Below are 24,491 nucleotides of genomic sequence, written 5' to 3'. Positions count from 1 at the left end.
AAGTCTATTACTATTTTTGAGGATATTTTTGTGTTCTAATATTTAACGTTTTAATATTCATGTTTTTATAATAAATAAATAATATGAATATAAATAAATAAATATATATATATATATATATATATATATATATATATATATATATATATATATATATATATATATATATANTATATATATATATATATATATTTAGCTAGCTCACTCGATTCACTATTAATTTTTTTAAGCAATATATATAAATAATATGTCAATTATACATATATTGGTGGACACTATTTAAGTTACTTCTTTTACAAAAATATAAATAAATCAAATCACTACTTTTTTTTGGAGAAAAAGAAAAGAAAAAAAGACATTGCGTAAACCAAGGCTACGTAATACTGTCTCTGGAACAAGCCAGAAAAAGGAAGGGGAAAAAAAGAAGCGGCTTGAATATGTGCTTACCTTCTCTACTGGAATTCCTCTCCTCTCCAGCAATCTTCAGAATAAATATAGCAGCTCCATAATTCCTCTGCTCTTTTTAACTTCTGCAGTAACACAATAACTTGAAGAATAATAAAGCAAAGCAAAAGCTTCAATGGCTGTCAAAAGGGAGGAGGACTCTTGCTCAACGCAACTAATAGATGAGAACGGTGAATTCAACGCGAAGGGTCTCGACAATTTCGCCACCACTGTCAAACTTACTCGGTGCGGTCTCTCTTATGCTGTTGTTGCTATTATGGGACCGCAGAGTAGCGGTATGCTTTGATTTTTCTCAATTCTTTATAGATTCTGCTTGCCAATTTGATAAATTTCATTGTGATGTTTTCATTGCCATTTTGTTTTTAAAATTCTGTTTATGATTAATGCTAATCATAAATGCACTTCTGTCCACAGGGAAAAGTACCTTGTTAAACCACTTATTCTATACCAATTTCAGGGAGATGGATGCTTTCAGAGGAAGGTATTTAGGCACCCTCCCCTCTTTTGGCTTTGTACAAAAAAGGATTAGAACAGCAATTGACATTTTCCAAATGAGGAAATATAGTCAATTCAAATTTCAGTTTCTAAAATTAATGTTGTTCAAAATTCATTTCAGGAGTCAGACAACCAAGGGAATTTGGATAGCAAAGGCTGTTGGTATTGAGCCGTTGACCATTGTCATGGATTTGGAGGGTACTGATGGAAGAGAGAGGGGTGAGGTATTAAGCATTTTGTAGTCGTTTCTTTTAGCATGTTAAACCAACCTGATGCTTTATTTTAGATCATAAAATGCCGCTAGCCACATTGTATCAACGTCATACCATTAGATCACTTTGTACAATCCTGTGTGCATTCTTGTAAAGAAAGGAATGGCACGTCCTCAACATGTCAAACTGAAATAAGTTACCTTATGCTAAGTTGCTCGGACACGAGTGCGAGCGTCCGATACGGGTGCGGATCCTTCGTGATATTTTAAGTTTCGGGGTATGGATACGGGTGCGGGGTGCGCGGATTCTGCTAAAAATAATTCAAATATCCAAAAATAAAGTTATAAAAATGTCTAACTTATAAAACATATGTGGAAAACTTACAAGGTATTCCAAGGAGGAGAAAAATATTGATCAAGAGGAGAATCCGAGAAGAAGATAAAAGGAAAAGGTCTGGACATAGAAATTCATATTTTTTTTGATAAGGTAAATTGTATTAATCAAAAGGGGGAAGAAACTCCCGTATACAAGAAGTATACCAGAAAGAAATTCATATATAGAAGGTATTCCATTTTCTTCAATTTCACCCTAGCTTTTTTTTTTTTATTTCAAAAATCATTGTAACTGCCCTAAATTTCTCCGGCGATTTTGGTCAAGTACTTAAAACCGATTGACCAGATCCGATATGCATCCACACCCACACCCATACCCTCACTCACGTCGTGTCGACACGAGTACGTCACCGAAAGTGAAGAGTCTGAACAACTTAGACCTTATGTTGTTGAACAAAGTAAACAACTGATATATACTTGCAATGAGTTATTTGGTCATTCAGTGTGTTGCTAGCTGGATAGGTCGCTAGAAGTAATTCTTATAAACTTTGGCAAGATGTGCCTTAAGTCATTCAATCTGATCATGACGACAAATCTTCTCTCTATCACTCTATACACCTATCAACAATCGATAATGTATTTTCCTGGAAATAGACGAACGAATTCTCAAGTATCAATCACACCTTGTCTCCAGTCGAAATGAGAAAAAGCTTCGCCTTTAGACTTAGGTAGAGATATAAGATAAAGATGAGAACCTTGAGGTCTCAGGTTCGGGAGGGAAAAATACTCGGTGATTTCTTCCCATCTATGCAAGCCTTGATGGAGAGTTACCTCCTACCTGTGCTGGTGGAAGTAGCAGGTGCCCCTTGGAATTAGTCGAGGTGTGTACAAGCCAACCCAGACACCATGACTATAAAAAAAAAAAAAAAGATGACACAAAAGCTTAGCGTGGTGATGACATGCGATAAAAACTCAGAAAGCTATAAGTGGGATTAGGATTACGATAGAACAAATATCATTCCGAATAGGCATTGGGAGACTACGTGAAGGAGATAGATCCACAACAAGCAATTTATTTGGTTTTGGGCATGAATCATCTAGACCTGACGTACGACGTTGACGAAAAGTAAGTGTGATGGAGCTGTAGAAGGAGGTGTTTTTGAGGTAATGATAAGATCTCCAAAAGGTAGTGTAGGTGAGACCACAGATATATGGAGATGGTTGAAGGAAGAAGGTGTAAATAATAGCCTGTTTGGCCAAGCTTTTAAAATCAGCTTATTTTGAGAAGTGTTTTTCTCAAAAGTACTTTTTTAAAAAGTGCTTTTGGTGAGAAGCAGTTTGTGTTTGGCTAACTAATTTGAAAAGCACTTTTGAGCGGTAATTATTGTTTGGCCAAGCTTTTGAAAACTGCTTCTAAGTGTATTTTTCTCAGAAGTGCTTCACAGAAAAGTGCTTTTGGAGAGAAGCTACTTTTTTCTACTTCTCAAAAACTACTTCTGCATCTCCTCAAAAGCACTTTTTTTCCTTCTAAAAGCTTGGCCAAACACCTCAATTTTTGGCCAAAAGCACTTTCGGCCCAAAAAAAGCTTGGCCAAACAGGCTATAAGGTTGACTTTCAAAGAAGGTATGTTGACATACATAATGTATCGATGGATTTTAGGTGATTAGCAATGACATCCCTTCTGAACTGACAGTATGCAAAAAGCACTCACTTAAAATGCATGAGAGACTAGTTTATCTCTTTCAAGGGTTATGTTATGAATCAAAAATGTACTCCTAAAGATACGTGGAGAAAGCAAATATAGAGGTAAATCTAAAAAATAGAATAGAACGTGGAACCTGATTTTAGATAGTAAGGTATGCGATTAATAAGATAACAAGATGCAGTGGCGTACGCAGAATTTTTCATAAGCGGTGTCACTATTTTAAGAAGAGAGCAAATAAATAAATTATTGTAGCAATACCATATTAAAAAAAGTAATAAAATTCGAATCATATTAATAATATACAACGCAAGTATATCATTGAACTCTTTACGATGGGCTTTCATTTTTTGAAATGTATTCAAAATAACATTAGAAATAATACTAAATTTTGTTAATTTTTTATTGAAGGCATTAAACAATTCATTATTTATTTATCATTCTTAACTTCATAACGGAGAAAAGAGATGAAGAAGAAAGGAAGAAAAAAATTCAGCAACTTATTGAAATGGATGAAAAGAAGCAGTAGCATTCTTACATAAATACAAAAGGCACAAAACTTCTAAAACAAGGAAATGAAGCTAAGGAGATTCGAACCTTGGTTTTCCCTAGAAAAACAACACGCTTGGCCAAGAGAGCTGCCTAGCTCTTTGTTCCAAGTGGTGTCACTGTACTATATTTATTTGTTTTTTATTTTTGTATTTTAATTATATATACTTATTTAGTAAAATTCTCCGACGAAGCGGTGTCACGTGACACCGCTTGATCTAAGGTAAATTCGCCCCTGACAAGATGTGAGAACGGTATCCCTGGAAAAGACAAAGGAACATGAGATTGTACGAGTAGAGTGTGACCACTTCCAGTGAGATGACTGTTCTTCCTCTCAGCTACCCGATTTTTTTCGGGAGGTGTAAGAACATGCCGTTTAATGCATGGTCCCATGAGAGTTCATCAAATGCTGAAATGGAGAAGATAAATTTCCTTGTGCATAATCACCATGAAAGTGCGGATACAATCCCCAAGTTTGATTTTCGATTTCAGTAGGGAATGTTTGAGAAATGGACAAGTGACAACAACGTGGATCTATTTTTCATCATGAATATCCAAGTGCACCTTGAATAATTATCAATGAAACCCGCAAAGTAGCGAAATCCCAAGGATTGCGTCCATAAATGATGTTAATATTTGTGGTGTTTGTCATTCAAATTTACCTTTCTTTTGGATAGTTTGTATATGTCTGTGTGATCCATACCAACTCATGCACTCAGATTATCAATGAAGCGCCTTTCTTTAGAGGATGTAATTATTGCATTTATGAATGGATTATATAAATGTTTTATTAAGCTTGGCTTACAAATGCACATGCATCATATTTTGAAACATATGTGCTTGCAGATGATTGCTTTTCCCATCAGAATTAACTTACTGTGCCCTACATTATCTTACTTTGGTGGAAATTCTTGGTTGCAGGACGATACAACATTCGAGAAACAAAGTGCCTTGTTTGCTTTGGCTGTTGCAGATGTTGTACTAATAAACATGTGAGTTTGTTTGTAGCCTGATGTTTGATGACTGAGAACAGTGAAGTTAACTAGCTCATCTAAATCTTATTGTGGGGCGCTGGATTATTCAGTGTCTTTAGTTTGAAAAGACTTCCTTGACTGTCTTTTTTTGGGCTCCTTGACATAACTTCTAGATTTTCTTAGAATAACATATGATGACACCTCAATAGAACTGTAACTGGCTTTAGTCTTTCTGCCTCTCGAGAAACTGATGGGCACTTACCTTTAGCAACTTGTTTATATTCAGAAGATGTGGCAGCTGTGAAGATGACATGATTGGCTACTCGGACCTGAGTGGATTGTTAGAGGGTCCTTTATTGCTTAACTTGATAACTTCTAGTTACCTGCCTCTTGTAAGTGGCGGCATAGGAAATTAAACTTTTCTCCTAAGTGTGCTATTTTCTATTTTTAAAGTCTTTTTCATATTCATGATATGAGAATTTCCCTAAAAAAGAACAAATTTACTGGTTTGGGGTTTGTGTTCCTCTTAAAATTTTGCATGTACCATCGGTTAAATCACCCTTAAGGGAATCATTGTTTGAATGGGATTTTCCTCCTATGGTATTTCAGGTGGTGCCATGATATTGGCAGGGAGCAGGCTGCCAATAAACCTCTTCTCAAAACAGTATTTCAGGTAACTTCTAGTTTATTTGGCTACTTAGAAGTGGAAAATTCTTGAATTAACTGAATCTATTTTCTTATTTGGTAGGTCATGATGCGTTTGTTTAGTCCTCGCAAAACTACCCTTCTTTTTGTTATACGTGATAAAACGAAGGTTTGCATATCTTTCTCTTCAAGATGCTTTAAGATTCACTTTACCTTACAATTTACGTTCCAGAAGGGTATTGGCTAGCGATTTGTTTCAACCTTGCAGACTCCACTAGAATATCTTGAGCCTATTCTGAGGGAGGATATCCAGAAGGTAACTGAATTTGCTGTCACTTTGAAGCGGTCGTTGTTCAAACTAAATTTGTCTATTCCTCTCTATTCCTATGATAAATAATCTGGAAAAAAATTGATATATTGTGTTCAGCTTTATCAGAAGTGACTAATTTTGCAGATATGGGATGGAGTTCGAAAGCCTCAAGCACACAAGGACACCCCCCTCAGTGAATTTTTCAATGTGAGCATTTTTTTGCCCTTCTTATTTTATCAGCACAGCTGTCCATATTAGAATTTTCTTATTTGTAGTTCTCTATGATGTGGGATTATACTGAGTTTGTTGTTGTTGTTGTCTTTCTCTGATGTGAAGGTAGAAGTCACTGCCCTACCCAGTTACGAGGAGAAGGAAGAGCAGTTTAAAGATCAGGTAGTTCCTCTTAGCTGCACAATATCTGCTGTTTTGAGTACCAGATTCTTTTCTTTTTGTGAATCAAATGGTTAACTATCTCGGATGAGTTTTACGTCTCTTGGCTTTGTATGTTATTCGTTCAGGTTGCCCAACTTAGGCAGCAGTTTTTCCACTCTATCTCTCCAGGAGGCCTGGCTGGTGATAGGCGGGGTGTTGTTCCTGCCTCTGGTTTTTCTTACAGTGCACAGCAAATATGGAAAGTTATAAAAGAAAACAAGGACCTCGACTTGCCTGCTCACAAGGTGAAGCATGCTTGGTAATGAGCACTGAGCAGACAGCTTATTTTTTCAATAATATATTGACCAAATTACTTGCCTTTTGTAGGTCATGGTGGCAACTGTGCGTTGTGAAGAAATTGCAAATGAGAAGTTCAGTAGCTTGATGATAAATGAGGTCTCGCGACTGCTTTATAACTTTTCCTGTTTCGATCAGAAATATAAAGTGCTCAATCCTCCTTACTTCAATATAGGACTGGCGAGCTCTTGAGCATGAAGTGCATGAGGATGCGGTTCGAAATTTTGGAAGACGACTAAGCTCCATCTTAGATGACTTTCTGTCAGAGTAAGTGGATAGGTGTTTAACCGATGAAATGTGTGACCATCTCATCTAAAGGCTTAAGCTATTAGAAAGAGCACACTTTTATTTGCTTAATGATGTCTTCAACACGCCTCCTCACGTGCGGGCTTGATTCTTTTTGATGAGCCAAGCACGTGAAAATTCTTTTTGATATTGGGTGGTGGTGAAACTCGAACCCAGGACCTTGACCTCTGCCTGCTCTGATACCATGTTAAATGGACGTTGGGTCTAACTCAACTCCAAAAGCTAGCTCACGAGGTGAGGATTGTCCAAGCCATATTAAAGAGACCGCGCATCCCTTAAAGCACTTATGAGGGACTCTTCATTAACTATAATAGTTGGATCACTAACACTAACAACAAAAAAGAGGATGGGCATAACCATTCTTTTCGCCACGAGCGCTGTTGAATGAGTGTGTGGCCTGCATCTACTAAGAGAATTCTGATGTGGGGTGCGACAGCATTGTAGTTTTGTAGCAATACGTGGTGAGGTACTGAAAAGTAAATGTCTGATATAAAAACATAACTATCTGAAGTGACACCACTCATCTGGTATAAAGATAAGTTCTTGGAGGGGTTTGAAAAGTTGCTCTAATTTAAACATTTCTTATTTTTAGATTCTTCCTACTGATCAAAAGTAGTTTGAAACTGAAAGTTGGATTTATGGTCCGCTTATTTATAATAACCTTTTCTCCGCCTTCAAAACAGTAAAGCATAGGCATTTCACTAGTGTTACATTTATATGGAAGGACTATCTCCGTTTTATGGAGAAATTTATATAGAATCCTTGAAAGCGACTTTCTTCCAAAAGAGCAATTTAACTTTTTTTATAACCGAGAAATCCCCCAGGGCAGTGGCGCACAACTCAAAACTCCAGGGACAATGGGTCTGCCTCTCTATTCTTCTATTCAATACCAAGCTTTTGTCTGCGGTAAGGTTGAAAAAGTGATGCGCGTCTAACCCACACATCACGTGCTGCTCTCTTGCTACTAGACCAAACCCCTGGGAGCTCCAAAACGAAAAGGTACTGGAATAACATTTACCCAGAAAAGGAGGAAACTTCTGATGGGTACACTGAAAAAATGCCATCCCCCCTCTTTGAATTTATTGTAGTTTCGGGCATGACCAGCTCCCATAGCGTGAGAAGCAGTGTGAAAAAAGCTGGGGAATGATTTTCTTTCCTTTTTCTTCCATTTGAAACGAGACAAGGAAAGAGAAAAGTTTCAAACTTCTTCTTCCTTTCTCTAGGTTCTAAATATAGGATAAGCATTGTGATGGGTTACATTGACATAAGAACTTAACTGAACCATTTCCTATGTGCTCCCATATGAAATAAATATGCACGTGATGCATTTGAACTTCCGAATTTGATGTTAAGCTGGAGGTAAAATTCTTGTTTTGTCTCCAATGTGAGCTGTAGCTCTGATGCTTTGAATGATCTTTTTTCTCTTTTAACAGATATGATGCTGAATCTGTCTTCTTTGAAGAAAATGTGAGAAGTTTAAAACGTCAACAGTTTCTATCGAAAGCTTTGCAAGTGAGTTCTGGTTAACGTTGTGTTGCATTTGTTGTACTGTTTCATGGACAAATTATCTCATGAATTTGCATGGGATCTATTTTTGCTCTTTGACTGTCTTCTTTGGTAATTTGATCAGTAATTTTGTATGAATTTCTTACCCATGAGGAACTTCTGTTACCGATTCTCGGGAGAATCATTTTCTTATACTGCATAATTTTATTTTTGCTAGTTCCTCATCTTGTTGACTTGTCTCTTTTTGCGAAAACTAGTTTCTTCTTTGTTTTCTTGGTTCCATTTTTACCCCCTTTGTACTAAGTAGGTAGTTGTTTTTATCTCCTCCAGAGGGGTCTTTGTAAATTATATCTTTGACCAAGATCTAAGTGTTAGCCAGGAATTGCAAAATTTACGTGATGTAAGCCTCCACACTGTCTTACCACTCTGGAAGTGGGGAAAGGGTCCATATATTCTTAAACATGTTAGATTGTGCATTGGAAGAGAAAGGATAATCTTTTACAGCTAAGGAACTAAGTAGCTTTATTTCCATGTCATTTGGTTAAGAGAAGGTGAAGCAAAAGGGCTCTTAGTGTTTTACTTACTCCTTTAAGAACATAACTCTTTATATCTTATACTTTTGGAATATAATAAATATTTTGTGTGATACTTCTTCATGCTACTCTTGTCTTTTACCTCTCCTTCCCATATACCGTTTCAACCAAACAATGTAAAAATTTTAATCCCCTGAATGTCTACTTTCCCGAGCATTCTCTGATCCATTTACATTTTCCTCTGACCAGAGTGTACGTTTGTCTGTACGCATAAATGTCTCATTATTGGGCAACGCTATTTCTAGTGTGTCGGTTTAAGTGCCTTCTTCTATTTGTGCATGGTAGTAAGGTAAGAGTTAGAATTTTATTGCATTTAAGTGCTGATCTAAAACAGGAATATGTTGTAATGTTTTATGATATTCACCATTATTTTACATGCTCATCATGCAAAGCTTTCTGCAGTTGGTCCATCCTGCTTTCATTTCACAGTTGGGACATCTACGTGATAAATCACTTGAAGCATTTAAGACTCAGCTGGAACAATCATTACGCAGAGGAGAAGCATTTGCTGCATCTGTTCGTAAATGTGCCGACTCTACTATAATTGAATTTGATAAAGGATGTTCAGGTACTTCTACATCAGATTTGAAATGCCAAGTCTCCAATTTTGCCAATTTCAACTTCTTTTTATTCAATTCAACCTTAAAAGAAAAAAAAGAAAGATGTATGAAGTATGAAGAAGGTCAAACATAGAAACTAACCATGTTCTGAATGACAAAGCACCTTACTGACTTTGGTGTTTTTCCCTTAGCCAGTCTTTATCTAATTGATGCTTCACCATGTAAATTTTGTTCTTTACTGGACGGCTTTTTAGCTCGCATAGAGTCAGTTTCAAGATGTTGAGGTGTTAGTGAGATAGTTTCCCCAGTTACTCCTCATTTCTTTCCCCCATTCAGTAATCCTTGCCTATCCAGTAGAATGGAAAACTATTTTAACCTTTTCTGTGAGCTACACTTCATCAAAGGGTATTTAAAGAAAGAGGTAAGAGAGGATAGCTCAGTATCTTTATGCCCGGACGAGACTAAAATCCATACTGCATTGTGAAAAGAGAGAAAGTTCTTGTTGAATTTGGTGGTTAGAAACATATAAGAAGGTCGTTAAGTAGGAGTTTTAAGCTAAACGACATTTAAAAAATCATAATTCTTAAGATTCCTAACTGTTTTGCGTAATCATTAATAACATTCTGCTCCATAATCTTATCGCTTATAGCAATATTAGTCATTAAATATATCCTACATGATATTCTAATGATTCCCCTAATTTCGACATTTTCTCTCACACTCAAGGTAGTGAAGCAGCTCGTGTCTTCTGATTTGATATTAAGAAACACAAACAACTAAGAGGAATAATGAACAGTCGCCAATAATGCCAAAGTGGTGAACAATCACTGGAAGGGAAAGGGTTATGGAAATTTTTTCTCAAGGGAGGTTGCTAGTCTCCATGCTGAAAGTATGAGCTTCTTGCAGCAACACAGAAAGAAATATATTCTCTATCATAAAAAAGAAATAGAGTTATGCAAATCCGTAGGACGTCATTGGTGTAGCTTGAATTGGCGGATGAAGAGTGACTGCAGCAGTGACTGTAAAAGTTACTGCTTAAGTTGCCACATGATTAGACGAGATAGTGGCCTTATTATTAAAAAAAATGATTAGTCAAGATAGTGGCAGAAAGAGGCATTGAGGCTGGAAAGAGATGTGAGCTGCTGGAATGGTCATTCAAAGAGGCCGGGTGCTGTCAGAACAATCACCAGGAAAGGAGCCGACAGCAAAGATAGAAAACAATGAAAACTTTTGTCGCAAGACGACTTAAGTCCTCCACCGTTGGGCGAAAACTACTTAAGTTTCTAGTAAAATCATAGAGGCTCTGATACCATGTAAAAAGAGTATAGAAGAGAGAAAACTTTCATCGAATCCAGTGAATTAAATACAAATGGCTCCTTAGTCCTTACATAGGACTTCAGATGTACGTAAAAAGAAAAAAAATCTTTTCTTAGGATTCCCAAGTGTATTGACATAATTATGAAGAACTATATACACGATGCTCATGATGATTCTTATAACATTCAGGAAAAATATAATCATTTAAAATATTCTATGCAATTTTTTAATGACTCGAGTATCTATGGACATTTTTTGTTATAATTTCCCCAGGGCTAGTGATACTAGTTATATGGTTTACTTGATCTTTTAAACTCAGTTTTTAGTTTTTAAGCTAATAGATCCGGGTGATTCCAAGGTTTGGTGAAGTATGGTCAATTATGTATAAGATACTAACACCTCTTCCCGTTGCTGGTATTTGTGTAGCGTGTCTAGTGAAGTAGTTACTATGATTAAGCACATCACTAGTGCCTTCCCCTGGAAGGGTTTAATAGAGCTTGGCTTGTTTATGTGCAATGTGGTTAAAAGTTGGACAAGCGATTTAGGTACTTTAGGAAGTGGTTGCTCACATGGTTCCTTCTTTTTCTAGGGTGGACCGGTGTTTGGGGGGGGGGGGGGGTAGGTGAGGGTTGGGGCAGGAAGAATTGGATGGCTCTTTTTACATTTTATGATTTTCAGATACTGAATAACATATACTTTTTTGGCTTTTGTGTGAGTTCTTAAGAATCAATTAAAATTGAATTATAGATTTTGTGGGATTATTTGTAACTCTTAAAGATATTTTCTTTTCTTTTTGGTTCTTTAAATATTCTATTACATGGGGAAAGGGGAAACGACGGCGAAGGAAACAGTGAAAATTGAACCCACACCTATTGTGCAGAAAACTCACACCGATACCACTAGACTATAATAGCTTGTTTTGCCAAGCTCTCATTGAGCCGAAAACACTTCTCTTGGGCCAAAAGCACCTTATTTGCATATTTGAGGTTGGCCAGAAACAAAAAAAGTGCTTTTGTGCAGGAGTAGAAGCATCTTTTTTGCTGCTAGGGAGAAGAAGGTACAAAAGAAGCAGAAGCATAAGATTATTTTTCCCAAGACGAAATTATAACTGCCAAAAGTTTATATTTACCAAGCTACCTCTCATTAATTTAACCGATATATTTCTCAACTACAAATACAAATCTTTTCTCCCCTTTCCTTTTTGTGTTTTACTATATTTGTATTGATTTAAAACCTTAATACGTATATATTTTTTATTGTATGTTTTAAATTTTAACTAAATAAAAATTAGAACTTGAACTAAATTCTTTAATTAAAAATATTTAAATTCATTTATCTAGTTAAATAATACTAGTTGCAAATGAACCTTAATACCGTCTTTTTTCGTTATTTAATATTCAAAAGTACTTTCTGGAAAGATTGGCCTACCCAATTTTTTTTAATCAAATACTGAAAAAAGCTCTTTTCAAATGAATTGACCAAACACAAATTGTTTCTCTCAAAAACACTTCTCTGAAAAGCTATTTTGATAAAAACACTTCCAAAATAAGCAGTTTTTAGAAGTTTGGCCAAGTAGGCTCAAAGTATTGGTGGTAATTGAGATGGAAGTTTATCCCCATCATTTCGCCTTCTTAACTTGAGATTCTTTCTTACCAATTTCAGATGCTGCCGTAAGACATGCTAATTGGGATGCTTCAAAAGTTCGTGACAAACTTCATCGTGATATTGAGGCCCATGCATCCTCTGTTCGTAATGATAAGTTGTCCAATCTGAAGGCTGCTTATGAGGTAAGTTTCCTAGTGCAGAAAATCCACTGTTGGTGCTTGGTGAAAATTTCATTACTTGTCAATTTTGTTCATTTTGGTTCCTTTTATTACTTCTTCTACAAATCAATAATTCTAGAGGACGCATGTCTTAGCCAGATTTTATTTGACAGAAACAAATCACGTCTGCACTTGCTGAACCCATAGAATCCCTTTTTGAGGTTGGGGGGAGTGACACATGGGCTTCAATAAGAAAGCTTCTAAAACGCGAGACTGATGTGGCCATATCGTGCTTCTCCCCAGCTCTTTCCGGCTTTGAGTTGGACCAGGATACATTTGACAGAATGATGCAAAATCTGAAGGACTACGCTAGAAGTGTTGTAGAGAAGAAAGCAAGAGAAGAAGCTGGAAAAGTTTTGATGCGAATGAAGGATAGGTAGATGAAATTTACTCTTTTTTGTTTTGATCTTCTGTTGTCTTAACCTTTAAGTTACTGACAGCTTCGGACTTCAGGTTTAATACTGTGTTCAGCCATGATAGTGACTCGATGCCAAGGCTTTGGACAGGGAAGGAGGACATTAGATCAATAACAAAGGAGTCCCGCTCTGAGGTATTTGCAAGGATATGATTTTTCTCCGCTTCTTCTTGAACTGTTTGGCTTTGTGTTTGCTGTTCCCAAAACTAGGAGTTTCTTATCATTTCTTTCTTCTATGTGGAGCAGTCTCTGAAGCTTTTGTCCGTAGTGGCTGCCATACGGTTGGATGAAAAACCAGACAGAATAGAAAGCATACTTTTTTCTAGACTCTTGGAAGGGACATTTTCAATTTCTTCTCGGGATAGGGATCTTGGAGATTCTGGTGACCCTCTTGCCTCAAGCTCATGGGAAGAGGTCCAATGAACTCACGTTAGCAGTTGTATTTTTTTGGCTTTCACCAATAAATTTCTCACTACAGTAAAATGTTTATTAGGTTTCACGAGAGAACACATTGCTCACACCAGTGCAGTGCAAATCGTTGTGGAGACAATTCATGGCAGAAACAGAGTATACTGTTACTCAAGCTATTTCAGCACAGGTAAATGATATATATTGCTTTTGGCTGCCTACCTGTTTTTTGCATTAAAATTCTTGCCCCGTGTCTTGCTCTGCTCTTGGGTCCACTAGTTCCTTCTTTCAGTACTCACCGACTGGGAAAAAGCACCAATGTTCTTATCTCAGGAAACTCTGAATTCTTCTTCAATATTTGGCTTGGTTCTTCTGTCCCATACTTCCAGTTCCATCCAGTGTCTGTGTGTATATCTACGACACGTCATTTTGATTGAATCAAATTGACTATGATTTAGCTGGTGCAGCAGAGGTTTCAACCCCCCTTTCCTTTTCCCTTTCATCTAAAATGCAAAAATCTATTGCACTCTCAATGCTCCCAACATACGTGGTCCCTGCCAAATTCAAAGACTAAAAAAGAAAGAGCAGAGTCCCACCCTTGCTCGCACTCTTGCTGCTCTCTCTTCTGCTGAAACAAAAGTACCTAATGCTAATAGTCTGGTACACAGTGGCACCCATAAGCTATCATTGATTGTTTCCCAATTGGAGTGTTAATTTCATCTGGCAGAAGAATTTTTCCCTTTTTAATAAAATTTTAGCTTTTGCAATATGGTGTGGGTGGAGACACAATGACAGTAGCAAAGTGGAAAAAATATAAACAGTATCAGATTTTTTGTTGAGAGGTTGGGAGAGTGGGTGGCAAGTCAAGATACAAATAATGGGGCCCAACATCCCAAGCCTCGTTTTCAAGCTTACCAGTCTCCGTTGGATCTTCCACATAGAATCCTTCAATTTTTCCTCGTGGATTAATACAATATTAACAATGATCACTCTGAATACCATCAGGAATGAAGTGTTAATGACTGTCTTCTTTTGCAAAACAAAGGAAAAAGAGAATGAATGACTATTCCCACTTCATTTTGGATACCTAAAAGAGGCTCCATCTAAGACATTTTATTTTTCAAGCAAAAGCCTCATTCAGTGATTGAGGCACAGTTGATTGGTTGATTAATTGATTGAAAAGCTTTGTCCACTGATGTGGATATGCATAACGACTTGCTTACTGCTTGGTTAATGTGTTCTTGCGTCCTTGTTAAAGATATCGATTTAGGTGGTTCCTACAGATCTTTTTTCCTCTTTGCCCTATGATTTGTGCTTTCTTGTAATGCATTGTTTGGACGATCCGTAGGGTTTTTTTCTTATCTCATTCTCTCATCCATCTGGAAGTTCTCCCGGTGCTGAACTGCAAATGCAGGACTTTTGCATATTCTATATTGTATACTTCGTGCATGGTTACTTTTGCTCTGTTCCTTTTATCTATTTCCATGTGTTTCATGTCACTCTAAATGTGTATCTTTCTTATTGTTCTTATTCTTTTAATGAGTGTACTAATTAACAAAGTTTTACTGCTTCTCAATTTCCTCTGTTCACCTATTGAAGGACTAGTGCGATATGATATTTTTCCAGTGATAGGACTCTTTTGATGCGTCAATTTTTTTTTCCCCTTCAGGAAGCATACAGGCAAAGCAATAATTGGTTACCTCCTGCCTGGGCTATAATGGCTATGATTGTACTCGGTTTCAACGAATTCATGCTTCTTTTAAGGTTTTTATTTCTATTGCACTTTCTTTATTTATTCTGTACGTTCTCTTCAAGCTAATTCAGTTTCTGTCGTCACAGAAATCCGCTCTACCTCTTGGTGCTTTTTGTTGTATATTTGTTGGGGAAAGCTCTGTGGGTACAGATGAACATTCCTGGGGAGTTCCGAAATGGCATTGTGAGTAAAATAGTTGTTCCTTGTTTTCATTTATGGCTTTACTCTTTTCCTGAGCTTAAGATAGGTTGTTTGAAGTTTGAACTAACTGATTCCTTGTCTGAACATCTGCTGTCTGTGTTCCTTCGCTTGAAAGATAAAACATCTGAAACATAAAAGTTTTTTAAAGATAGTGTCCCAACTCTGCTGCCTGTGATCACACATAAATGGTTTTTCAAGATAGAGGTCACTATTGCACTATGACTTGTTTTCAGCTTTGTCTTAAGCACATCAAGAAATAAAATAAGTTGCAAGTATAATTTTTCAACTGTGGGATTCAAGATTGAATTAATGATTTCTTAACTATAGAAGAATGGGTCCCAATTGAGCCCCAAGCTTTGGTAGTGGTAAGAGCATAGCAAATGGTACGTGAATTAGGCACACACCACGATTCGAACTCTTCCGCAGTCAAAAGCACTGTATTTAGATGGAAAAAGGGGTCCATTATCCACCGAGTTTCGAACTGTATGCCACTGACCCTTGGGATTTTTTAGTTATATAAAAAAAGAGGGTCCCAACAGAGGAAAGAGGAAAGAGGAAAGGAAGAGTGAGAGAGCATCGAGTGCATCCAGCCACATCGCTATCTACTTGAAATTATGTATTAAATATTAACATGTCTATATAACTTGTTTCTGCTGCCTTATCTGGAAATATTTGAGACTGTAAAATTTTATTTTGGTCCCTGAAGGCAGTTCTCTAAAAAGAAGACGACAACAACAACAACATACCGAGTACTATCCCACCCTGTGGGGTCTGGGGAGGGTCGTGAGTACGCAGACCTTACCCCCCTACCTTGTGAGGATAGAGAGGCTGTTTCCAATAGACCCTCAGCTCAGGAAAGCAACATTAATGAAAATATAGACAAGAAGGGATAGCACCAAAAAGCCATATAAAAGCAGAATGAAAACAACAAGATCGTAAGATTCTCTAAAAAGAAGAATGAAAAATATTTTCAGAAGTTATGTCCCTTGTGTCTCCAAATACATTTACTTGCTAGCTGAATGGTGGAGACGTGTGTGGGCTCAGAAGAATGATAACAGGAAAACTTCGACATTTATATGGCAGATGTCCAATTTTCAACATGTGTGATTCTTATAGGTGAGCAAGAAATTGGTGTAGGTGCCTTTTAGCCATGTGACTAAGGGAGGGAGGGAAGTTGGTCATTTTGGGAGAGGGACAGTTTAGTTCATAGCACAGGGAGGGTGTAGCGGCCTTAAGCATTGGGAATGCAAAAATTCTTATTTTGCTTTTGTTTTTTCTTCAAGTTTGTTCCCTATTATCGCAATGCGCTTTGGTGCAAGTGGAACCTCAAAGAGCTTAGATTTTGTTAAGTGGTCATGCATGGTGGAAAAATTGATAATGTTGCTGATTGTTTTTCCATTGGTCAAGTGTAAAATATCTTATTCTCTTGCTATGTATTTTAGTTGACTAGTAAACTGCTGACCTGAACCCAAAACCTTTAACTGCTCTAATATCATGGCTTTGTCTCATTTAGAAACTTGGGTTTGTATAAAGAAAAAGACAATAAGATGTTTGTCTGATTAACATATAAAATTCTAGTCTTCAAGTAATAAAACAAAATATTTCTTAAAGATAAAAAAACATTTGCCGGCTGGAGACCGTAAGTGACCCTATTCCATCAAAAAGGTTGAATCTTATCACTGTACCATCCCTTTCTCTCTCTCTCTCTTTTTTGGATAATCGTGGTATACATCAACTTGCGTGCATCTCGACTAGTTCCACCAGGTACCTGCTATCTCCCACCAGCACTGGTACTAGGTGACTTTGTCCATCAAGGTTAGGGCAAATGGGAAAAATAACCTAAGCCTCCGTCAAGATTTGAACCTGAAACCTCAATTACGTACCATCCCTTTCTCATTGTTTTTCCTTTTTGATCTCCACCTATTCCCTACCTACTGTTATGTTGAACTTCTTTTCCTCATAATACCTTCAATGTTATGCTAATAATTTTTAATGTTACTGTGGACCAGGGGTGGCAATTTGAGCCCAAACTCATTCAACCCGCCCAGAGATTAATGGGTTGGGCTACAAATATTTTAGCTCATGGGTCTATATGGGCTGAGCCCAAGTTAACCCATTATGTTTTATAGCCCATTCTGACCCATGAAGTAGCCCAAATACAACCCATGAAGCTCACCCAAAATAAAGGGATCTCAACCCAACTTATCTAGAAATATACTTAGTTGCCCCAATTTTACTTTTTTTTTTTTTTTTTTCATTTTGTTTTCCTTTTTTTTGCAGCCCCCCCCCCCCAACCAAATTTTTTTTTACTTTTTTTTTGTATTTTAAATTTTCTGTTTTTTCGTTTTTCTGCACCACCCACTCACCTCACCCGCAAAAAAATTTTCAACTTACACATTTTAAATACTAATTTGTTGCTTAAGAAAATATATTTTGATTCTCAAAATACTAATAGTAATTATTTACCTTTTATACATATGTGTATAAAAGGTAAAAGGCTTTGTTTATGCAAGATGAGCATGGTTCTAAAATATGGGTCAAGTTGGGCGGGTTGGGCTATGACCCATTGTTTAGCCCATCTTAGCCAAGTACACTTTGGGCTGGGTTGGGCAATGACCCATTTATTGACCTAATCCATCTTGACCTGCCCAAATTCAGCCCAACCCGCCCATTTGCCACCCCTATTGTGGACTGTGTGGTACACGCTTTTGACTATTCGAAAGTGGTAAGCAAGGTGAAGGGTTGCCAATTATAGTTGTGTTCTGAGAAACATCCAATCCAAATTTTCTTCAAAGGTTTCTCTTCAAATATAATCTTCCAAACACAAGTTATTTTCTAACGAACTTAGGAAATTTTTTGTCCCCAAAAAAGCTGTACGAGTGCCATAGTTATTTATTTTGTACTTTGTCTTCACCTCACTGATCAACGCTTAGCCCCTTTGAAGCAGATTCTTGAGATTAAGAAGACAAACTCTATTAGGTTCAGAATGTTATGATGTGGATAAAACACCTTTTTCCACAAGTCAATAATTTTGATAAAGTGCAGGATAACCGTTGCTTAGACAACCTTGAGCAGCAGGTTCTCAAATTAATGAATATTGAGATGAAAAGAATTATAGTAAGATTTGTAATTGGTGTTGAAGAAGCATTGACTAATTATGACTACTACTGCAGTCTGATGTACTTTAAGGATGCCTTCTTTTGTGAACCTTCCCTTTATAGTACTGCAGAATGTTGTATTTTTGTTTCTTCTCTAAATGGGGCACTTTTTTGCTTATTTCCCACCTCCATTTGGAAGGGAAGAGATACTAATTGTGTGAGTTCTCTGAAGTTAAGCTTTCCTTTTCTGCAGCTTGTTGGACTTATTTCCATCTCATCAAGGTTCCTCCCAACTTTTGCGGATCTTCTTCAACGACTAGCTGCTGAAGCTCAGGGAAATCCTGCTCCTGAAGCATCCAGGACGACCCACCATGTTGCTTCTCAGAGCTTTAGGAGTCAAGTAAATAGTCCTAATCCAGTGTCGAGTTCAGTTTCCAGTTCATCCAATATCTCAACTGAAAATGATTTCGAATACATGAGCCCTCAGCTGACACACAGAAGAGTTACTCAAATGGAACAGGAAGAATCTTCTTGATTTAGTAGAACAGACTTACACATATACATCTCTGCTAGAGCTAGAGAAGCTACTCCTGTAAATGATGTTTGTGTATTTATTTTGCTCTCCTTTTAACTCCACAATCCTAGGAAGATATTAGTGCTAAACGTGAAGCTTTTGGAGATTTATGGATCGACAAAGTTCACTTTATACTTGCTAAAATGCCATTTACTTGAATCAAGTTTGATGAATCCATCTTGTCATGTTCGCTTTTTGTTTTATTTTCTGCTGTCTCTTGGCTTTCTTTGAATTCTCTCTTGCATTTGAGTACCTTTCAGGCAACTATCATATGGCATCTAAAATATGACGTTGCTATTAATTTGTTATGTTAATTATTTGGCGTGGTACTAATTACAACTGTCTTCATGAAAATCAGCTTTTTACAGAGCAAGTCAAAATAGCTACTAATTATTAGGGAATTTGGAGAATTATAGATGTGGAAGATCACAAGAGGAAAAAAGGAGAGCTTGCTCCAATAGAAGGAAACAACTATAATCACAACTCTAAACTTTAGACCATTTTATTTCTCCTGTTTTGGATCAAGCAATTGGATCATGGTGGAGGTGGTCCATAAGGTCCTGCAGGCCTGGGTGAGCCCATTGGGCGTCCAAAACAGTCTTGTAATAACCAGCAGCAGCAAAACAAGCTCAGGCTGTAGAATATCAAATATCAAGCTTAAGGTAAATGTCATAACAACTGAATCAAACTTAAATAATAAAATGGGGAAAAAAAATTTATATTTAGAATTTAGAGGCAAAAATAATCTACCTAAAAGTTCTGTTTTCCTTTTTCTTTTTCGCGCTCATAACTAACCGATAAAATTAAGGTGAAAAAACAGAGTTTATAGAATATTTTACCAAGAGCCTATAAAGTTGCAAAAACTACCAACGAAACCAGCGGGTCCTACCGGACCTTGAGGGGGACCCAACCCAGGCGGCCCTCCAGGTGCAGGCATCAGTTGGGCTCCCGGACCTTGAGGAGGGCCCCACCCAGGCGGCCCTCTAGGTCCAGGCATCGGTTGGCCTCCCGGACCTTGAGGTGGTCCCCACCCCGACAGCCCTCCAGGTCCCATTCTCACTAAGGTGAAGCACACCACTACTAAGGCACCAAAGCCAAATTGCCGGTACTAATAACAACTATTTATATTTTGGAACCAACTTGTGCTTGATATAATATAGAGATTAAGTAGCTATATATACTAATATGACCAAGTCTCATCTACCCTTCTCCAATCAACTAGTCAGAAGCTAAAGCCTAACCTAATCTTCTTTCCTTCTACTTCTACTGTTTACCGCACGCAAATAACTGCATTCAACACAAGTCTGATTGTTTGAGTCTAAACATAAAATTCATAAAATCTTTTCGTCAAAGTTTAAGGGATTGTTAACAATGTGTATTCGTTTGAAGTATCAGTTAGTATTTGTTAAAAACAACTTGTGATAAAATAGAACAAACTTTTTGTAATGATCACTTTATCATCAAGTCTTATGCCTAGGTTTGATAATCGGAGACATTTAATACTACTTGATAAAGCATAGAATTAGCTACAAGTGGTTATTAGTATATAAGATGATGGTCCTTTTTTCTTTTTTTTGATATATCTATATTCGAAATATCATTTAATTTTTAGGGTATAATTATCATGAAATCTGTTGAAGGTCCACTAGTTTCTAAGTATAACTTGAAACACATAATAGCCAAAATCCTTGAAGGTGTCTTTTTCTCAAACTTTTGAAATGCTGATCTGGAAAACTTAAATTTCCCGAATAAACTTTAACAGCATTACCATTTTATAAAAATAAAAGAAACTCAACTAACTATTCACTATCACAACATATCTTAATTTTATTCTCAAATCAGCAAATTTTAAACTTTAAACAATGAGCATCGAATTTTGAAAGTCAAACTGCTCGATACTCTATATTACAATTTCAGCCTATTAACTTACGTTCTTAATGCTATATTGTTAATTATTCAAAAAGCTAATACTATTAATCCAATATGTGGATTTCGCACGGGCAGGGTGGCTCAAGGTGGAGGCTAGTAAAACCTTTGCTTTAGGCCCCCTAAATTTTTGGGCCAAAAAAATATTTTTAGTCGTGAACTTTCAATCTTATTTTGGCTTAGGAAGTTTATAGAAAAAAGAAAGAAAAAAATACAAAATCCTTATAAAAAAATGTCACGACCCTAAACCCGGACCCAGTCGTGATGGCGCCTCTCGTGAAGACAAGGCCGGCCGACACACTTCCAATTCACTTTAAGCAATTAAAATAATAAATACTAAATCTTTAACAGAAATAAAATCCCAAAATAAATAGTGAACAGTGCAATTTGCGGAATTAAAACCAACACAGCCCGACATCGGGGTGTCACAAGTCATGAGCATCTAAAATAATACTACAAGTTTGAAAGTCTACTCCACCACTACAGAACTGAATCGGAAAGGAAATAAGATAGAAGGAGAATGCACTGGGCTGCGAATCGCCGGGCAGCTACCTAGTGAATCTCCGAAAATCTGCTGGACAGCTCTCAACCCTCGCTAGCAGGACCTGTAGCGCCTGAATCTACACACAGAGGTGCAGGGAGTAAAGTGAGTACTCCAGCTCAGTGAGTAATAACAATAAATGAAGACTGAGCGATACAAAATCACGTTAAACACAACAATAAGCTATAAGAGGCAGAACAAAATCAGCAAACACAATTAAACAGTGAAATCTCATAAAATACCTTTTAAACAGTTAAACAAATAAGGAAAAGCAACTAGAAAAGGTACACACATAAGTGTCACACCTCCTTTTTACACACGTACCCCCGGAAGGATAGTGTATAAGGGAGTTTTTTCACTTTAAGTGACATTATTCGAAATGGGATTATTTAATGATCAGAGTCCACTTGGGATAGGTTTGGTTTTCGGTGTCCCAAATCACCGGTTTATCTTGGATCCCAAATCGAGGAAATTTTCGACTTTCTAAGTGAAGTCTGCGAACCAGAAATTCTGACTAAGGAATTCTGTTAACCCGAGGGAAGGTGTTAGGTACCCCCGGGTTCCGTGGTTCTAGCACGGTCGCTTAAACTATCATAATTGGCTTAGTATCTGATTTTAAAACATGTTCATCCTATAGTGCAATTTAAAATTATTTACCGCTTTTAATTGATTTTTAGGAAGATTGAATGTCGTTTAAAACGTGTTTTTGGATCACGTCACATGAAATGCACCCGGATTCGAAACACATTTTACTCAACGTTTTAGGATTTAGATTTGGGTCACATGAAATGCGCACCCGAGTTTAAGAAGGTAATATTATTAAAGGACGAGCCTAAAGCAACTAGCGTGTTTATATCTTTGCGGGAGGCCATGAAAATTCGTTAAATGGCACGTCCCGATTTCTAAGTATTTTTATGGAAGTAATTAAAGAGGGCCATGCAATTTATGATTTTATTGGGCGCGGCGCACCTCAATTTCATTTTTAGAGGATACTAGACTAAGGTTGAAGGGTCATGAACTATTATGTTATTTAAGACGGCCTTCCTAAAATTAGATATGGGCTATGAATTTAAGATCTAGTAACTAAATACAAAGACTAAGGTGACACAACTGGGCCTGAACAAGAGGCCCAATATTTAATGTTTGAATCCTTGAGGCTGCCTGTATACTAACGCCCCAGCTATAAAGCTGTTCAACATTTTGGGCCCCTAAACAGGCCCATTTTTAATCACCTGGGCAGCCCATTATTTATACTTCAAGTAAAAAATATAAAAATAAACTTGAATTTGTTTAACCTCTTTTAAAAAACGGAACTAGCTGGTTTTGGCCCATGAATGAGCCTAAGTCAAATACTAATTCTAATTTTGGATCTCAAAATACTGATTTTAAATCATAACTGGACCTAACAATTTTGTAACCAAATAAACAACTCAAACTTATTCAAATCACAGGTATGCTGACCCTTAAATTCAACTCTCACACACAGATTCAACTCGTTTGTATATTGATGAATTAACATACTCAATCTGGAATTTTAACAACCATTTAATGCCATTACTTTTAAAAGCAACTCACGAATCCTCAAATTAACATGAAATACGATGTGAAGTATTATACTGTTTTGAATTGTAGACTAACTCTTTTGGATTTCACTTTTCAACAAGCACATGATGAACAAACTAAAGTAACTAGCACATTTAAGCTACAGGAGATGATGGATTTCACATTAGTATGAGCATACATGCTACTTCTTATTTTAAATTCCAAACTAACATGATAACAAGACTAGAATTAACTATACTACAGCTAATGTTATTAACAGGATACTCATATAATTATGAAAACAGTCCAACAGTCTGGGTTATTACCAATGATGCAATGTCCAAGTAAACACAACTATATTAGGCATTTAAAACTAAAGTAGAACAGAGGGAAATTCATAAGAGGAAATCAGGTAGCATTTCATCATTATCTTCCAATTTTGGTCACACATTTGCTGATTCAGTTCTTCATAAATCATTAGAGGCCAAAAAGAAGTACCTGGAAGTTAGAACAAAATGAAGGGAATTGGAGGTCAGCTAGGCAGCAACACAATAACTGATGCAATTGCAGCAGAAAATCAGCAAATCCGAAACAAAAACCCAGGAACAGGATGCAGTAACTCCAACACTAAACTTCAATCAACCAAAGGACCCGGTTGAACTTAAAACCAGACTTTGATGGTTCAAATTGACCCTTAATAGGTGAATTCCATCTAGTTTCAGCACTTGGAAGTGAATTTAAACTGCTGAAACTTGATGAAACAGTAGATCTTTGGATTTCTAGGCTATTTTTTGTTGATTTTTCAGGATTTTTGTTTTGAATTCTAAGTTCTAAACTCTATATACTTAAACTCTCAAATTCTGCAGAAAACTTTGTTGATTTTCAGTATTCCCTCCCAAAATTTCTAGCTTCTAAACTTTTGAATTTCAAATTTCAGATCTCTGGACTTAAAACTTCTTTTGCAAGGCAGGGCTACTGCCCTTTTATAGGCAAAATTAGGGCAATTTTCAGACTTTTACTTTACACCTAGCCCCCCCTCTTTATTTTCAGTTTTTTAGCTTAAAGTCCTTAAAGGACTGACTTGTTACCCAAGTTACACCACTCAATTTCCTGAAATTTTAATGAGAACCCCAATCTAGAAGGGTCTAGGGGGTTCTACTCTTAGTTACTGCAGGATTTCCTATTTTGAATTACCCTAATTACCCTTGACTTCAAACCTGAATTACTAACCCAGGTTAAACTAACCCCCAACCCTTTTAACTTGGTCAAAAAATGACCATGGTTAATTACCAAGGGCCCTGAAATGTTCAGCAGTACCAAACAACAATCAACTATAACCAAAAACCCAAAACCTTAACACAAATCCAAACAATCCTAAATTAGGCTTGAATTAACTATTGAACTCATAATTGAAACTACTGCTATCTATTATAAATCAAACAGAAAATTAAGAAAACAAAACAAAAATTAATCAAAACACAGAATCATGTTATCAAGACGAACACAGAAGAAGA

At 36.7% G+C, this 24,491-nt stretch overlaps 2 protein-coding genes across 4 annotated transcripts; one reads left to right on the top strand and one right to left on the bottom strand.

Annotated features, from left to right (window-relative positions):
* LOC109235371 (protein ROOT HAIR DEFECTIVE 3 homolog 2) lies at nucleotides 356–19,164 on the top strand. 3 transcript variants are annotated; one of them, XM_019401452.1, is made up of 23 exons: nucleotides 360–439; nucleotides 537–740; nucleotides 880–946; nucleotides 1,082–1,184; nucleotides 4,678–4,748; nucleotides 5,340–5,403; nucleotides 5,479–5,544; nucleotides 5,644–5,691; nucleotides 5,830–5,892; nucleotides 6,022–6,078; nucleotides 6,204–6,362; nucleotides 6,445–6,513; nucleotides 6,590–6,681; nucleotides 8,154–8,232; nucleotides 9,222–9,387; nucleotides 12,359–12,483; nucleotides 12,633–12,895; nucleotides 12,973–13,069; nucleotides 13,181–13,348; nucleotides 13,428–13,532; nucleotides 15,012–15,106; nucleotides 15,182–15,278; nucleotides 18,648–19,164. In XM_019401452.1, the coding sequence occupies exons 2-23, from the start codon at nucleotides 581–583 to the stop codon at nucleotides 18,927–18,929; spliced, it is 2,496 nt and encodes an 831-aa protein (XP_019256997.1). In that variant the 5' UTR covers nucleotides 360–439; nucleotides 537–580; the 3' UTR covers nucleotides 18,930–19,164. The 3 variants fall into 3 exon arrangements, with proteins under 3 accessions (XP_019256996.1, XP_019256997.1, XP_019256998.1); XM_019401451.1 differs by having other exon boundaries at nucleotides 356–740; XM_019401453.1 differs by lacking the exons at nucleotides 360–439; nucleotides 537–740; nucleotides 880–946 and having other exon boundaries at nucleotides 1,086–1,179.
* On the bottom strand, nucleotides 19,299–20,102 carry LOC109235372 (collagen alpha-1(VIII) chain-like). The gene is made up of 2 exons (XM_019401454.1): nucleotides 19,808–20,102; nucleotides 19,299–19,602 (listed from the first exon to the last, which is right to left on the bottom strand). The coding sequence occupies exons 1-2, from the start codon at nucleotides 20,020–20,022 to the stop codon at nucleotides 19,503–19,505; spliced, it is 315 nt and encodes a 104-aa protein (XP_019256999.1). The 5' UTR covers nucleotides 20,023–20,102; the 3' UTR covers nucleotides 19,299–19,502.

The sequence above is a fragment of the Nicotiana attenuata genome, chromosome 12 (genome assembly GCF_001879085.1).
Source record: "Nicotiana attenuata strain UT chromosome 12, NIATTr2, whole genome shotgun sequence".
Lineage (NCBI taxonomy): Eukaryota > Viridiplantae > Streptophyta > Magnoliopsida > Solanales > Solanaceae > Nicotiana > Nicotiana attenuata.
This window is presented reverse-complemented; position numbering and strand designations above follow the sequence as displayed.

What these genes read in the sequence shown, in the direction of transcription:
- LOC109235371 (XM_019401451.1), top strand. Translation starts at nt 581, where the DNA reads ATGGCTGTCAAAAGGGAGGAGGACTCTTGCTCAACGCAACTAATAGAT. An exon ending in TGAGGGAGGATATCCAGAAG is followed by an intron (nt 5,692 to 5,829) that starts GTAACTGAATTT and finishes CTAATTTTGCAG; the next exon opens with ATATGGGATGGAGTTCGAAA. An exon ending in CCCTCAGTGAATTTTTCAAT is followed by an intron (nt 5,893 to 6,021) that starts GTGAGCATTTTT and finishes TCTGATGTGAAG; the next exon opens with GTAGAAGTCACTGCCCTACC.
- LOC109235372 (XM_019401454.1), bottom strand. Translation starts at nt 20,022, where the DNA reads ATGGGACCTGGAGGGCTGTCGGGGTGGGGACCACCTCAAGGTCCGGGA. An exon ending in TGCAACTTTATAGGCTCTTG is followed by an intron (nt 19,603 to 19,807) that starts GTAAAATATTCT and finishes GATATTCTACAG; the next exon opens with CCTGAGCTTGTTTTGCTGCT.